This window comes from Miniopterus natalensis, chromosome 8 (assembly GCF_054644295.1).
Source record: "Miniopterus natalensis isolate mMinNat1 chromosome 8, mMinNat1.hap1, whole genome shotgun sequence".
In the NCBI taxonomy this organism is placed as follows: domain Eukaryota; kingdom Metazoa; phylum Chordata; class Mammalia; order Chiroptera; family Miniopteridae; genus Miniopterus; species Miniopterus natalensis.
Window position 1 is genome coordinate 29,878,250 of NC_142088.1, and position 17,745 is coordinate 29,895,994.

The 17,745-nt window shown below is 41.8% G+C and overlaps 1 protein-coding gene across 1 annotated transcript; it reads right to left on the reverse strand.

Annotated features, from left to right (window-relative positions):
- Window positions 1-1,031: 1,031 nt before the first annotated feature.
- INPP1 (inositol polyphosphate-1-phosphatase) lies at window positions 1,032-10,063 on the reverse strand. Its single transcript, XM_087819701.1, has 5 exons — window positions 9,845-10,063; window positions 7,410-7,470; window positions 4,873-5,073; window positions 3,638-3,812; window positions 1,032-2,108 (listed from the first exon to the last, which is right to left on the reverse strand). The coding sequence occupies exons 1-5, from the start codon at window positions 10,046-10,048 to the stop codon at window positions 1,541-1,543; spliced, it is 1,209 nt and encodes a 402-aa protein (XP_087675827.1). The 5' UTR covers window positions 10,049-10,063; the 3' UTR covers window positions 1,032-1,540.
- Between the last annotated feature and the right edge of the window lie 7,682 nt (window positions 10,064-17,745).

A 17,745-nucleotide genomic window follows, 5' to 3' on the forward strand; every position in this document is an offset into this window, starting at 1 on the left:
AGTATATGACTGCTTGAAAGAAGGAATAAATGAGTAGTTATGGCATGGGAAATGTGAGAAACAGGATAACAAAATATAAATGAGTAACTTACAGGTAGGGCCTAGAAAATAAAACTATTATTAAATATTTATTAATTACTTTTATTAATGAACTTTGTACATTAGTGAACTATTTCTTTGCTATAACATCATCAAGTTGCAAGTTAAGGTACTTTATTCCAAAATTTAAAACTATTATCCCACTGTAAAAACTGAGTTATAGAGATCTCTATAATGAATTGCATTTTATTTTTCATAAAATACAGTATATATTTCCACTTACAGCACATCTCAGTTCAGACTAGTGACATTTCAGGCGCTCAGTGGCCACCTGAGGCTAGTGGATGCCACTTGGGCAGTGCAAGTCTGGATCGCCTGCAGGGCAGGTCACGATCCACAGTCAATCACAAAGCACAATTCTGGCTTTAAAAATTATAACCCTATTACCAAATAAATTGTTGAATCTGCTGTATGCAACAAAATACTATCGGAAAGAGTTGTTATTTTATTCGTTTGTAATTGTAAAAAAAAAAAAAAATGCTGCAGAAATAAACTCTGACCCCCAGAGGGCGCAGGGTGAAAGAACTCAGGGCTGAGATCTGATGCCTCTAGATGGCAGCAGCGCCACCTGCCAGGGCTGCGGAAGAGAAGGGCAAGCGATCTAGGACATTCAGGGAGGGATGCTAGTAGAGCAAGGGCCCTATATATTGAAATGTACGTGTGTGTGTGTCTGTGTGTGTGTGTGTCTTCCCCCAGCCCCAGTCCTGTGACCACCTCTGGTTTCTAAGGTGTAGTACACATGCAGAAACCTGTACTCTGTCCCATTCCACCTTACCTACCAAAATGGAGTGTGAATGGAGAGAATTAGTGAGAGAGAAGTAGAGAGAGGGAGGGTATGTGCGTATGTATGAGTATTAGAGAGAGTATGTGCGTGTAAAAGAGGGTGTGAGAGTGTGTGTGTGTGTGTGTGTGTGCGCGCGCATGGGGGGGGGGGGGGTCGGAGGCTCCAGGCTTTAATTCTTATAACGCAAGAATACTGTTGAAAGTACATGAACTTGGCTAAATCAGGTGTCAAATTCACGGTTCTAAATGTTCTGCCAAAGGCTAAAGCTGCAGACTTTTTCCCTTGAAGCCAGAAACAAAATGCAAGCACAACCCGCTCTTGTGCTCTCCCCACTATTTCCGAAACATCCCACTTATCACTTAGGCGTTTAGAGGAGCTTACTAACTGGGCAGGTTTTCCTCCTCTTCAGTACATTATTGAAATGCTTCAGGCAACACTAATAGCACAATATTCACTGTGAGAATTTCACACATCGATTGCTGCATGAGTGTCGTTTATTTACTGAAGTTAACATTATTACGAACACGTAATGGAAAAATACTCCTCAGACGAGGGAGATGAACGCTGACCACCCATGGGACAAAGCTATCTTCACACGACAGACGCGGGAGACAGCGTCACAGTCTGGTGTGTAAGTGGGCCGAGGAAAAGGCTGGTCTACGTGTGTGCGTCCACAGGCGCCAGGCTCTGGGTGAGGCGGCTCAGGAACGTCTCCAGCTGCTCGCTGGACCGGTAGGCGATCAGCCCGCCCTTGTTGGCCCAGCGATCCACGCCGCTGGTGCCTTTGTTTTCCACATGGTACACCAGCTGTGGCCAGTCGAGCCCCGTTGCCGGGTTTCGATCCAAGCATGCTTTGAAGTCCACCATTCCCCCACCCATGGCCCTGAGGATGGCATGAGCGGCGCAGGAGTCCCACTTGAACGTGGTGTCTTCTGAAAAGATGTAAACATCAACAAGGCCCTGGATGACACACAGGCTCTTGTAGCCAGCCCCGGCGGCCCGGAATATGCGATCTCCGCAGACTCGAGACAGTGCGGCTTTGATGGGCTCCTTTTCGCTTGTGCTGATGACAGCTGAAAAGTGGTGAGAGAAGTCGGCCCCGGAGCCAGGGTTTTCAGTCCGTGGGCTCCGAGGTTCGCTGCCGTTTCTTTTAGAGATGGGGGGCTGGAGCGAATGGATGTTGGTGCCCATGTAAGACAGGCCCCAGTAGCACTGGCCTTTCCACCTGCAGAAGAGAACTTTCAGTTTGTGGAGGTAGGTTATCACACTTGTTTTTTAGTGTTGCTTTCCAGCTTCATGATGTGAAAAAAATATTTAGTGTAATGAGTCTCAATGCCCTTAAGCCTAGAAAGAGATATCAAGTAGCTAACTCATTTCTAGAAGTTACTGCTTGGCTTGCAGCTGCCTGCGTTGCTGCAGATTAGGAATACTTTCAGGTTTTTGGCATCGTCACCTCAGTCTAGGGCAAGGCTAAAACATTTGTGGGACTTCTGGGCTCTAGGAACATGGCAAACTTTTATGGCCACTTTGGCATTTCAAGTTTAATAGGGGAAAAGATGAACAGATAGATAACCTGTCTTTTCAACCTGCAAGTCGTTTACGATCCTTGTAAGTTTTTCTTCACCTGGAAAATCCTTTCCATTGTCTTATCCACAAGCTCCACTTCAACTTTAACACCAAGAAAGATGGACTCATTTTTTGGGGGGGCAACAAAAATAATAATAGTACCTATCATTTCTCAATGTTTAATTTACTGTCTATGTTGGGTGACTTACTCTATTGACAGAAGAGGACACTGAGCCTTAGAGAATGTGAGTGTAAGAAGCTAAGCATCACTCCACAATCTGTGCCACTAACGACTCTGTCAACATTTCTATGCCATGATTAGGTCTGCATCCAGCGCCACCTCTTTTACATTTCTTAATGACCTTTCAAGATAACAAACACATTTTTAGTTTAGAAGAAGGCGGGGTTAAAGGAAAAATGTCATAATCTCAGAGGTGTAGTTCAAGACTATTAAAGAGCAAACAATTCTTAGTTGCCTGAAGCAACTCAAAGTTCAATAAAAAAAAATACATAGTCCTATACACATAAAACAATATGACCTACTTCAATTAAAAACCTGAAACCACAGGAGGAAAGCTGCTTGCTTCCCCTTGGACTCTTCCATGCCCTGGAGTCAATCCCAAAGCACAGGCCACTGGCTCCCTCCATGCTCCGCACAGGAGTCCGTGGGAGGGCAAAGAGGGAGGGCGCTGACACATTTACAGGGACAGCACCCCAGGGTGAGGTTCTAATCCTGGCCACAGCTATTCTTTTCATTGGATAATTTTCACATTTTGCTTCGAATTTCTTCTACAATTGTATAAAAGTTCAACTGGCTATATAGTGATAGCATCTATCTTACTCCAAGTGTGCTAGGGACAGTGTTACCGCTGTTCTATTAATCTGGTCCTGAATGGATTCTAGCTATGGGGAACAGGGTGGCTATATTCCAAATGCTAAACAGTGATTTCTCCAAGATACCATTTCTTTTCAAAGTTTCTACCAGCATGGACCCAGGCCCAGACACAATTACGCCAGTAAAATTAGGACAAATTAAAGAACATTAATTCAAACAAGCAGACTTTTAGTGGGAACATCCCAATATATGGAGTCATAGGAATGCCACATGGAGTGATCATCTCGACCATAAGCAAAGCTAAGGTTGTAAATTCTAAAAACCATAATGTACCAGAAGTGTTTATCTTTTACCTGAGGGTGTTTAGGTCTTGTGATACGAAAGGCTGGTTGATGACTCCCATCAGGGGCACCCCTGTCTGTACATCATAGACACCAATTAAAATGGTGACACACTGAAGTCCACTGGGGAAGATTCCGTGGTTGGATTTAACGTCAGCTGAACCTTTTATGTACTGATACGTTGAATCTGAAAATGCAGCAAATTTGTTAGGATTCAGGTAATAATCATTAGAAAATAATGATGAATACATCTCTAAACTCTGTCCTATACCATTTCTTTCTTCTAACTTAATAACTGCTATGGTCTGAATGTTTGTGTCTCCCCCAAGTTCTAACCCCCAAAAGGGATGGTATTAGTAAGTGGGGACTTTGGTAGTGTTTAAGTCATGAGGGTGGAACTGTCATGAATGGGATTAGTGTCTATTAAAGAGGCTGCGAGAGATCCTTAGTCCCTTCTACCTTATGAGGCCATGGTGCTGGTTATGAACCAGGAAGACAGCCCTCCCCAGCCATATTGGTACCTTGACTTCACTTCCAGCTTCCAAAACTGTGAGAAATACATTTCTGTGGTTTATAAGCAACCCAATCTATGCTGTTTGGTACAGCAGCCTAAACGGACTAAGTAACCATCAGTTTCACCTTTGGGTGTCACTTGTACTGACTAGTTGTTGGACCTCTTATACTTTGCTTTCAAGCTACTTGTTTTTCATTTTCCTGATTATATGGCAACTTGAAGGGAGAGGACACGTCTGGTTCCAGTGGCATCTAGCACAGCACCTTGCATATGATAAGCACTCAAACGTTCACGTCAAAAGCGTGTAAAAGCTAGTAACTCAGGACAACTAGCGGGAGTTTTTTAGAGTGCTTACTAGTCAGAGGACAAGTCCAATGGGATGGAAAAGCCCAGAAAATCTGTCCAAGGTGAAATTCCCCCCCTTTTTTTGGTCACTCAAATTAGGAGGGAAGAGACAATTATAGTGGCACAAAAGGAAAAAATTAATGGGGCTCCTGTGAAAAAGCAGCTGAGGAGCGAGGTTTCTTCTGAAGAGATGTACATGCCAGCAGCTGTCTGCCAACATTGAGTGAGTTAACACGTCATAACACACCCACAATTCTTCATTAATCATTTTAAAACTTAAAAAATTTTTAAACTTCCAGGAGAATTAAACTATACTCAATATACCCCAAAGAAAAGGATTACTAATAAGAACAAATGAATAAAAGCAAACACACTATCCTCTACTTACCTATAGGATCCACCCAGATTCCCAAAGTGTCCTGTGGAATAGTGATCTCTACTGAATCCAAAATCGGGTCAGTAAAGGTAACATCCTGATGAACGACCTTGGCTAATGCTTCGGAGGCCAACTTGTTACCATTAAGGACTTTGCTAAGAAGCTCCACTGTTTCTTCCTCTGTTGAACACAGTCTCAAGATAATCTTTTCCCCTAGAGTAAAGACAAACTAAAAGTCATTACATTTCAAGAGTGTCAGGGGAGAAAGGACAACAGACGGGTGGGGAAGAGCAAAAGCTGTGCACCTAGATGCGGTGAGAGCAACATCTGTATCAGTGGTTCCTGACCCGGCTGGCGGCCACAATCACATGGGGGGGGGGGGGCAGTCATAAAGTCACAGATCCTGGTGGTCACTCATGTACTTAATATGAACAGCGAGGGATGGGAATCCAGGAATTACACCTTCTCCCCAGAAAAATGCCCACATGGGCACATGCACACAATTCTGTATCCAGTTGAAGGGGCCCCATGGACCAGTTAAGAACCCCTGAATCCTGAGTCCTTTGATAATCAATACTTTATGTATGTTTTTTGCCTTTTGACTTTTAATATACACAGGTGACCCTGTTGTGTTTGAATATGTCGTTGAAAAGAATGGTGTTTTTGTCAATACTCCAAAGTGCCTCTCCCTCTTCTATGCTGCTGCTTTTAATGAAAAGTTGTTTACTCTCAGTTCAGTACTAAGATGGAGTGTACCAATCTTTAAATGTCGTAAAACTATGTGACTCTAAATGTCATACATAGACTAGCTCTCCTCTGTGAAACACCTGAAACCAGGGTGTAAGCAAAGCTGTTTCTCTAGATGAAACCACAGTTTGCCACGTCAGGTGCTTCGCCATCACGTTACACAGGCTTCCGAGACCCTCATAAATGTGGTCCGAGCTCCCAACAAAAGTGAGGAAAGAGGCTGGCAAATTAACAACAAAAAGTGACAGCAATGAAGAACATAAACTTTTAAATATTAAGAAAACACGGCAGTTTGCGGCCTTTTCGGTATATAGACAAGTACTCCTAGCTGCCTGAGCCATTCCGAGGACCAGCAGCATCTGCACCACCTGGGGGCTTGTTAGAAATTCACACCTTCATAATAATTGGTAGTTTTGAAATAGTCACGGGATGTAAAGCACAGAGTAGGGAATACAGTTAATATTGAGATAACCATGTATGGTTCCAGGTGGGTACTGAAAATATCAGGGGAAACACTTTGTGAAATATCTGATTGTCTAACCACTATGCTGTACACCTGAAACTAATAAAAAATAATATTGAATGTAAACTGTAATTGAAAAATAAAATATAAAGTTATTTTAAAAATAAAAAAGAAATTCAGAACTTCAGGCCCCATCCCAGACCTACAAAATCCCCAGGTGATTCATACAATCATTAAAGTTTGGGAAGCGTAGTAGAAATCTATTACAATGATGACTGTGAATCAGCAAGAAACATTCACTTCAGTTAAATTCAAAGTAAATTAGGCTATTAAGTTGAGGAATAATAATATTAATCACTGCCACTTATTAAGCATCTACTCTGGGCTCAGTAGAGTCTTGGGATCATTCAAAGGGACAAGTCACATCACTCCTTTGCTTAAAATTCTCCAGTGAATTCTCATCACAGGAGGAAAACCCAAACTTTGTCCTACAGCCTTCCATGACCTGTCACAGAACTAACTGCATCTTAACACATAGCCCGTAGAGACAAAAAATTTTTCCAGAGTTAATCCAGAAATTAGTTTTTTCCTTAGTAAATGTGCCTCTAGATGTTTAACTTTTTGTCACAAGATTACTATTTTAATTTTCTACCTTGAGCAAACAAAAAGCTCAAGCTAAAAATAATTTATTTCTCTGAAAAGAATCGGATGGAGATTTTGATATTTTTCTCTATGCCACAGGGAACATGGAGTCCCATCAAAGGAGAATCTGGCACACAGGAAACTAATTAAGTAAGACTTAAAACTTGGTATTCAAAGGAACATTTTAAATTAGTCCAACTCCCTTTACAGAGGTTCTGAGACCAGAGAGAATTGAGGTGATTTGTTCAAGATCACACAGTATTTAGGGGCAGGGCATCCTCTACATTCTCAGCCAAGGTCCATGGACTCCCCAGCAGGTCCACAGATGGGTTTATACCTTGGACCTGAAATTATCTGCACAGTTGTGTAGAAGTACATCTTTCTGGGGCACCTGTAACCTCCATTAGATTCCCAAAGGACCATGCAACTTTCTGAATGGTTAAGTCATACATTATTTAAATGTTACAGATTTATGTCTATAATAATACATGTGGATTTGCTAAATAACTCCAAGATACCACATTTCCCTAAGTTAAATGGCCTCATGTTCTGAGGTAGAGAATGAAGCTTAACATTCAAATATATTGTCGTTTACATGAAAGGCTTCCAAACATCCATTTACTTTATAATGCAAGTTGAAATTAGAATAGTATGTGATAATTAAGTTACAAAAATACATTAAGATTCATACACTTACCCAAATCATTAGTGAACTCATTGGATTCTTCTCCAAAAATTCTTTTTCCCAAGCCTGGAAACTGAATGATTGAGATTATACAGCAAACCATAACAATAACAATAAAAACAACAACCATATACATGTTCAGTCCTGAACAGATTTCCATTTTATATTTCAAATAAAATGGCACAATTAAATATGAAATTTAGAAATTTACAATTTTAGAAATCAATCTCAGCACAAAAAAATGAAGTCAGCTTGGGTCAGTACTTAATTTTCTAGTATTTTCCTGCTCCTTTGCCCTTATAAAAAAGTTCAAATCATGGCAGAAGTCTGGCTTCTTTATGTCCTGTTGAGTTTGCAGAAGTATTTCTAGAAACTTCATCTATCTACTTGAGGACCATAGAATTAGGATGTTTTCAAAGGAAATACTTTAACTGTTGCTCTTAAGTAGCACCCTAGTAGCTTATACAAGTTAATATTATTGATCAAGTACTAAAATTATTACTTGAGACTAGATAGAAGGAATTAGAAAATAATATTACATTTTGTTTTCATTTTCAGGTGTGTTTTCTGCACCTGTTGGAGGTATCATTCACCTTCAGGGTAGGAAAGTGATATAGCAAAAATAGAAGGGAAATATTTTATTGATCAATAATTTATGCATCCATATAGAATGAAAAAAGTGGAGCTAAGTGAGAATCTTCTCTCATCTTTATATGACCAGGAAGCTTTCAGATACATTTTGCTTCTGACCTTCTCTATAGAAAAGATAATTTTTCTCAAAATATGTGCTGAATTATGATCTGTGTGATGTTTCAGGGAACAAAAGCAAGGAAATGCTTCAAATATTTGAACCCAGTCACTCGCAGATGGCCAATAGCTCGAACAATGCCCACAACCACTTGTTATTTGTTCAATTTTGACGAACAGTGGGAGTCAACAGCGCTGGGAGTAAGCCTAGTCAAGGGCTGAAGCTCAGTTCCCAAGCCCGCTTGGGGACCTGTTTCTGAGGCTACAGGATATAAGTCACGAAACAAAGATATTTCATATAGTCAAAACTGAACATTTATTTGTTCAGAAGTCCTGGCATGTACTTCATCAATGAACAATTGCCTGAACTTGTTATAATGCTGTGGGGTAAATATTAGCCCATAAAAATTAATGTTGGTACATTTCTACTCCAGCTGCTCAACCATCCCTTGCAACCAACTATCTTGATCAGTAACAAAGAATAAACTTGCTTCATTTAGTATACTGGAGCCATACATTATAGGGCACGAAAAAGTATAGTTTGTAGAGATTTCAAAGGGTGGTTCATTCTCTCTTTCTGCCTGTGGTCAGGAATTCACTTAAAGGATTCTTATTGATTCCTAATATTTTGAGAATTTCATAGAAAACTATTCTAATATTTCATAGTGCCTTTTGTCATAAAGCTCTATAGTCCTAAATCTAATATATATATATTTATTAGATCATATAAAGGGCCATATATTATTGCGAAGAGCACAGATTCTAGAGCCAACTTGCCTGTGTTCAAAACTGGCTCTGCCATTCACTTGCTGTGTAACCTCAGGCAAGTTATTTAACCTCTCTGTGCCAGTCTTTTCTCACCCATTACATAGGATTAATCTTCATAAAACTGTTATAAGAGTTGAAAAGTTAAGTAAGCTGTTAGGACAGTGGGTGACACACAGTAAGCATTTATAAGTGTCTGCTACTGTTGTTTGTTATTACTATTTATGGATACAGTTACCCCCAATCAGCTTAAGATATCTAGAGTCACAATCATTGTTAGTTATAAATAATTTTTTTCTATTAGAATAAAGGAGGATTTTAAATCTCCAGAACTCTACAAGCCCACAACCAAGGCAACCATTAGACGATTATGTCAAAAAGGTGGGATTTCATATATCATATTTTTAAAGAAGTTATAAAACAGTATTTTCTCATTTCTATTGAAATAAATTATATGTGCTACGCACACATATGCACATAGAAGGACAACATTCTAACAATCCTTAACCAAACAGAGCTGTGGTTTTCTCTAGTGGTGGGATTAAGAGGATCCTTATATTTGTTTATTTTCCAGAGAATGCCTACTATTTATTAAAAAGAAACTCAATCAATGGGAAGCTCTCTCCCAAAATGCTTCTCTCTAGCTATTAGAATCGCGATTGGTTTTTATTCCCTCCTCTGCTTTTCTGTGCTTTTACACGTTTCTGCAGTGGCCACAAGGGGGTGCAGCACCGCCGGCAGCCCCCCCCCCCCCCCCCCCCGCTCTCTCGGGGGAGCCCGCCGCAGCGGAGCCACCAGCACCGCCCCCCCCCCCCCCCCCCCGCTGCTCGCTCCGGGGAGCCCGCGCTGCGCCCTGGGGAGGGGAAGCGCGCCGCTCCCGCCGCCGCGGAGCCACCAGGGCAGCGCTTGGCAAGGCCTGGGCTGCGCCCTCTCACCTTGCTGTCCATGTTCTGCTTTATGACTTCCTGCACCAGGACGTCCGCCAGGGTCTTGAAGTCGAGCGCGAACTTCTTGTTCTTGTCGGCGCCGGTCTTCTCCTGCACCAGCAGCCGGAAGAGCGCGTCCTGCTGCCGGCAGGCGCGGGCGATGTCGGCCGCCCGCTCGGCCGCGCGCAGCAGCTCCCGCAGCACCGCGGCCATCGCGGGCCCGCGTCGTGCCGCCGGCCGGGAGGGGCCGGAGCGGGGCCGAGAACGCAGCTCGGGGCCCACGTCGGCAGTCCGGCCGCTGGCGGGCGGCGGAGCCCCGAGGTCACGGGGCGGGGGGCAGACGCGGGTTTACAGCTGTTCTGGGGAAACGAGCACAGTGATTAACGGTGACACGCGCCGAACCCCGCTTCACACCCCCGCATCTGGAAACCTACTCTGGCTCCGCCCCGTGGATCACCGCCACACCGTCGGCGCGGCAGCCTGGACATCACCCGAAATTTGAAATTTATTTTTTTAAATCTTTAATAGTAATAGTCTCAAAAATCCATGAGGCAAATAGTTAGTTGACTTCTCGGCGAAAGAAAGTCTCCGGATGAGAATCTGCGTTGTATTTATAAATCCCCCGCAGGCGGACGGGTGAGCACACAGCCCGGTGCTGAAAGGCGGGCGAAGCTCTTGGCCGCAGCGCGACCGCACGGCCCTGCGGCGGGGTCCAGGCAGCAGCGTGCTTTCCTTTGCTGGGGGGGCGGGGGGGGTAGGGGGGGCGGGGGGGTAGGGGGGGCGGGGGGGTAGGGGGGGCGGGAGGGGATTTATCCTGTCCGTTCTGGGGCAACTTCCTAGAACACTAAGCACTGCTGTCCCGCAAGAGTGAGGCCACTCTTGCGCTAGCAGCCCAAGTAATCGCCCAGCCACCTCCCCCACCCCCATAAAAAAATCGCACTGTCTGCTGCTCTCCTAGTCAGAAACAGTTTAATTAATAACATGAAGTAAAACATGCAAGTTGTTGGGACTTGAAACGTTCTGGCTTCTAAGAATAGGCCATCACACCTTGATAGGCCTGTTGCGTAATTAGGAGAGAAACAGTTCTCATCTTTCAGTAGTAACTAATTTTATTGAAAGCTTTAATAACTGCTACCTCGTTATTGTGAGAATTATGGTGGGGATTATCAGTCCTGTCTTAAAGTCAAGGAAACTGGAGTTTAGAGAGGTTAAATAACGTCCTCAGGGTTACACAAGACTAACCGGCGCGGCTCAGCAGTAGCCCACGTTCTTTATGATCATAATAAACACTAAACTTCTTTCTTCTAAAGCTCCCTTAATAGATTTAGGGAGGCTGAGAACTAGTATCACAATGAAGTTGTCAATGCAATGAAGTTAACCGTCAGTTGTCTTAGCTGGTTTGAATTAAGCAAGTTTGCTGAAAAATATGCAATATTCTTAAGATTATGGGTCAACCACCATGAGAAAATATGTCCAACCTCAAAAGTAACAAAAGGAAAGTGAATACAAGCAATGCAACATCCTTCTCTATGAAGTGGACAGAGCTGTGTTTGAAGTTAACATTCATTCTTGGAGAAAGCGTGGTGAAGCCGCTGCTGCTGCTCTGTAATGGGCTTGCAGACAAGTGGGTTTCTAAAGGCGATTTGATTTGAGAAAAAATGCATCAAGTTCCCCAGAGATGTCACTACCTTAGCAGCCAGTAACTCTAGTCCTGCCTTAATCTGTTAAAAAAGTCAGAGTTAAAATATTTCTGTGCAAGAAGAAATAATATTATTTACAGTAGCAAAAAGTTGAAAAGAACCTTAAATATTGGTTAAATGTAAGATAGACTACTATGTGGTCCTTACTCATGTTTTTGAAGGATATTTAATATGGAGATATGTGAGTGCTATAATGTTAAGTGGAAAAACCACCTATGACTCTCTCTCTCTCTCTCTCTCTCTATATATATATATATATATACACATATATATGTTACCATTTTGTGTTTATATGGATATATACACAAAGACATGTATAAGTAATATATCCAATATATCCATACATAGAGAGAGAAAAAGAGAGATTAAAAGACTAGTAAGTAATGTTTTAATGGTAGTTAAATAGATATTTAATGGTAGTTACCACTGAGTACTGGAATTGTGGGTGACTTTTTTCCATCACGCTTTTCTATAATTTTCAAATATTCTACAATAAATATACGGTATGCTACTTTCATAATGAAAACTGACATTTTAAAATCCTGGGACATTTAAACATAAAAGACAAGAATTCCTCAACTCCTGGATACAGCTGTCCAAACAAAGTGATACTATGGTAATAACACAAAAAAAGTCAGGTGGTAGAGAGAATGAGTTAAAAATGAAACAAAAACACCTGTCTACTAACTGCCCTTTCTTTCAGGAATGAGTAATATGTTCAAAAATTCACTTTGGTTTACTTGAACCTAAACACTAAGAAAAACAGTTACAGTTATATGGCTGAGGCACTCTGACTTGGAAATAATTTGCCATTTGTATGCTATAAATTATAAGTTATATAATATACACGCAGAGATACATACATATCTTAGTAGAATATACAAGTCCCAAGAGTATAAATTCAATAACTTTGATAACTTTGATTTCTTAGTAAATTTTCTGAGATTAATATAAATACTGTACCGGGAAAAGAAACAATGAAACAAGTTCTCTAAATAGCTTTTTATCTTAAAGGCAGCCTGAAGATTTTAAGGAGTCCAATTTGAAAGTTTTCTAGATAAACCGTATCAGTATTATCTATTTTACTCAACTTTGTTAAAACCAATTAATTTTTTTTCTAAAAGAAACACCATTGGATAACCCAAGAAACTTCCTGTAGCACTGAGAACACTCAGGTGAGCTCGGCACACAGCTTCAAGCTCCAGGAACCACCCACCCACCCACTCCCTCACACAGCAGCTTGACCACTGGGAAAGAAATGCCAGCTTTAGACTGCAGTCCTGTAATTAATAGGTACACAGATCTTAGGAATTTTAGGAATTTGTCATGACACAGTAATCAGGGTTTTTAGTTCCAAAGTTATCCCAGAGTTCAACATTAATCACTCTTTATTCTGACCCTAGGTAACACTATTGTATTTTGTCAAACTCCAGTTTGAATGCCCAGTGTCAGCTTGAGACTAAGTTTTCTCCAGCCATTTTATACGAACCTCATCCTAAAAAAACCAGCATTTCTTCAGCTAGCTCCCTTTCTCTGGGTATCCAGCTCCCTAAAAAAAACCTCTCATAGCTATTAGCATCTACATGCAAGGCTTTCTAATTAATTTGCACAGCTAGCCTGCTACTTTCTGACTGACCGGACCATTTCCTCTAAAGGAATCTAACCATTCTTTGTGCTCCGTAAGCAGCTTCTTTATACTTTGTATCTATCTCTTCATCTGTCCTCAACTCAGCTTACTCAGGCAGGCTACAGCCCTGAGAATACTGGACAATTCATCCTCACCTTGAATGACTCACCTTGAGATTGTCTACAGAGAAACTGAGGACTATATACAACACAGAATTTCTGCAGGTTTACCAGTAGCTCCTATTAATACTTGTGGAAATTATCTTTTAGATGATTTTTAAAAGCAATTTTACACACTCATTATTGACCTAAATTTTATTTAAACATTTCAAATAATTTCGAATAAAGATTATTATGGACTCATGATTAGTGAGTTGTGACATATACCATAATTTAATAGCTTTGAATATAGAACTCCTTTCGATCGGTATTTTTTTAATGGATGTTCTGAGAATCATGGGTGTCAGAATACCCAAAGTGCTTACTAAAAAGACAGATTCCTGGCCCTAGCCAGTGTGCCTAAGTGGGTTGGAGTGTCGTCCCAAGCACCAAAAGGTGGAAGGTTCGATTCCCAGTAAGGGAACATACCCAGGTTTCAGGTTCAATCCCCAGTCAGGGCCTGTAAGGGATGCAACTGATCAATGTTTCTCTCTCACATCAATGTTTCCCTCTCCATCTCTCTCTCTCTCTCTCTCTCTCTCTCTCTCTCTCTCTCTCTCTCTCTCTCTCTCCCCCTCCCATCTCCCTTGCCCCCCCCCACTATCCCTCCCTCCTTTTTCATCTCTCTAAAAAAACTCAATAAAAACATACCCTCGGGTGAGGATTTGGGGGAAAAAAGACAGATTCCTGGGCTCCAGCCCAACTTAGTGAATCAGAATCTCTGGATACAGGGCCCAGAAATCTGTGTTTTTGTCAGTGTCTACATGATGCTAAACACTGAGATTTAATAGCTACTGTTCTTCTGGTTGCTTATTCTAATTTAACACTGTGCTGGCAATTTTGGGAGTGGGGGTTGGCACTTGGTGGCAGATATCTTGGTGGAACCATGTAGGTCAAATGGTTCTGCTATCACTTATCTATGTACAGAGACAAGACCAAGTTAAAATATTAATAGCTAACATTTATTAGGTGCTTGCTATATCCTTCTAAGAACTTTACATATATTAACTCATTTAATTCTCACACAACCCCAGGAAAAAGGTACTATTCTCTCCATTTTATAGATAAAGAAACCGAGGCACAGGAGGTGATACATTTTGCCCAAAATCACACACCTAGGAAATGGCTGGGTCAAGATTCAAAAGCCCAGGCAAGCCGGCAGAAGCCCACATTGTTAGCCAGTATTCTAGCCAATAAAATTATCTCGTAAATTCTTAGTTAACTAAGGAAAGAAATGAGTAATTATTGGGTAAATAATCATGAGCATATTTTATTATTAGGTACATTATACAGCAAAGAGTAGAGAACACAGTTGCTAGTTTGACAACTATAAATCACGATTTGACACCCGACTCTCCTGTACTCTCAGAAAAACCTTTTCCCCAGCTGGTCCTCAGTCTCCCTGCAAACCGTCTTTGCTGGATGGTAAAAGCTCATCTGTCCATCTATTGATGTCCTTGTCACAGGCTGCCATGGCCTCAGTGGTGAGGGCGAGGCTCAGCTCAGGCCGAATACCCAATTCCTCTTATATTGGTTCCTAGGGCTGCCCTAACAAAATACCACCGACAGGGGAGCTCGAACAACAGAAATTTATGTCTCATGGATCTGGAGGCAAGAAGTCCAGGACCAAGGTGTTGACAGGTCTGGTTTCTCCTGAAGCCTCCCTCCTTGGCTTGCAGATGGCCACCTTCTTGTTGTGTCCTTATATGGCTTTTCCTCCTCGCATAAGCCTTACTTCGTGACAACCTATTTCAAATCACGTTGGAGCAGAATAGGTTTAAAGAAGTTATATTCTTCACCATCTCAGACCAAATGTGTATCTATCACAACATGAGATTGAAATAGTCTCCTTAGCTTCTGTGGGGTTTTCATATCCAGCTGGAGAAATATTGACTAAATTGAAGTAGGTCAGTTAAAAAGAGGGGGGAGTGGAGCTCTTAAGATTTCTCGTGGAAGCCTAAATCTCTCTACAAAGAGACAAGACCAAGTTAAAATATTAATAGCTAACATTTATTAGGTGCTTGCTATATCCTTCTAAGAACTTTACATATATTAACTCATTTAATTCTCACACAACCCCAGGAAAAAGGTACTATTCTCTCCATTTTATAGATAAAGAAACCGAGGCACAGAAATCTTTTGATTTCTGACCATTCTATCATCAGAACACCAGAGGTTTAAAAATCATATCTGAAGAGTTTACACAGACTTCAGCTGTGATAAACAGTATAGTGGCAAAGGCAGAGGCCTTGGAATCAGATAAACCTGGGCTCAAAACCTGGCTCTGCCATTAACTAGCTGTGTGGCATCAGGTAACTTATTTTCCCTCTTTGAGCCTCTTCTCATCTGTAATATGAAGATAATACATACCTTGCAGAGACACTGAGGATCAAATGAGATTTTTCTGGAAAAGGACCCAGCACAGAGCTTTGTGTATAGCAGAAAACAAATGACAGCTGCAACTATTAAACCCAACTTCACAGAAACCACAGTCACATGTCCTTACTTGAGAAAACAAGAGGTCAGCAACTTTATATGGGTCACTGAAATCTCTTTTGAATATTTACTAGTCCATTAAATCCAAAAAGGCTGGGAACTACTTGTGATTCTCTGAATGACCCGGAATAAAGTTCCTTTATGCAGGCCAGATCTGATTACTTCAGTTTCTGGGCGTCTGGATGGAAACTTGGCTCCTGGAAGCTGCAAGACTACCCTGGCTTCGTGGTAAGCCATCTGTGGGGGCTCTGCTAAGGGGATATTTTGTGGAGATTCTAGGGCCGGGGGTGTCCAGTGCTGTGTGAAGAACCTGGTTATACCAGAAGCTGGCCATGCCCCTCTGTTGTTCACTGTGACAAAAGTGTGACGATACAGATAAGCACCCTCAACAAAACAGAGCTGCTGTCTAATAATAGGCAAGTGGGTCAAGGCATTTCCACTGACATTCCCTTCTTCCTGAAGATAACCCACTACTTCTGCAGAGCCTGCATTTTGGCCTAGTATACAGAGACTCCACCCCCCCACCCCCACCCTCATTCACATCCTGAATGCCAGTCTTTCATTTACTCTCTAAGGAGTGGCCATTTGAAGCTATTGTATGGTGGCCCTGACAGTTATTGCTGTTGGGAGAAAAGGCCGGATTCCCAGGAAATACCTGGGAGTTTTACAAGAAGGTGTTTGTGGTGACCTCTCTCACCAGGAGTCTCAGGTGGGCACATGCTGAGGGGCTGGCTCAAGGCTCTGTTTAGCTCACGCTGCCATCGTGGTGTGTCGGTCTCCCTCCCTTTTGCTCCATTCTTAGGGCTGATTTAGGGAGTAGTTTAAACGATGCAGGCTGCTCAGCAGAAGGGAAGGGGAACATAAGTGGGCACATATAAAATATGTGGGGGGTTCAAGCTGCTCAGCTTCCGGAGCAGCCAGGGATGGGTGAAGTGCAACTTGCTAACAGAAGCTTCCCGTGACATCCCTATGAGATGCTCATCCGCCCACCTGGTTACCTGGCCAGAGGGAAACTACCATAAGCCTCACTAGGGATTTGAAATGCTATCTTTTACTCATTGGAAATGAAACTGTCCTTCCAGCGTATAAACCTTGTTCAGCTTTCAGATATTTGCCTGCCAAACATTTCTCAGGATCCGTAAGTAGGCCAGTTTGGGGCTGCCTGTACTTTTCTGATGTTATTGTACTTCGATCTGTGTAATATTGCTGTCATCACGTCAGAGGTCTGATTAAATGTAGCATTTTCGTAGCTGATTTCCCACTATCTGTCCATTTACCCTCACACTCTGTACAGACCATTAATTTGCACATGCTGTTCCGTCTGGGTGACTTGCCTTCCTTCTGCCTTCTGTGCCTCATGTCTGCTTACCCTCCCGAAGCAGTTCAAGGGCAAGAAGCTCGAATAAAATACTTCATAAATGAGGTTTTCAAATGACCAATAAACATATGGAAAGATAGTCTACCTCATTAGTAATCAGGATAATGCGACTTAAAATCACAATACCATTGCAGTGAAATAGCTACAATTAAAAGCTGAGAATTTCAAGTTTGAGTGAGGATACACTGCTGGGGTGAGTAAAACTTACACGCATTTTGGAAAATTATTTGTAATTTGTTGAATATAAGCATAACCTATGATCCAGCAATTTCCCTTGTAGATATGTACCCAACAGAAATTGGGTATATATGCATATATACATGAAAAAACAAGTACAGGGTATTTATAAGCAGCATAATTTGCAATAACCTAACACTAGGAATAATCCAAATAACCATCAATAATAAAGCGGAATTAACTGTGGCATATTTACATATTAAAATACTACACAAGCAGTGAAAATGAAATAATTACTGCTATAGGCAACACTTGTGGACGAATCTCACAAAAAACATGCTGCCGAAAGAAATGTGCTGTGCAATTTAATTTAT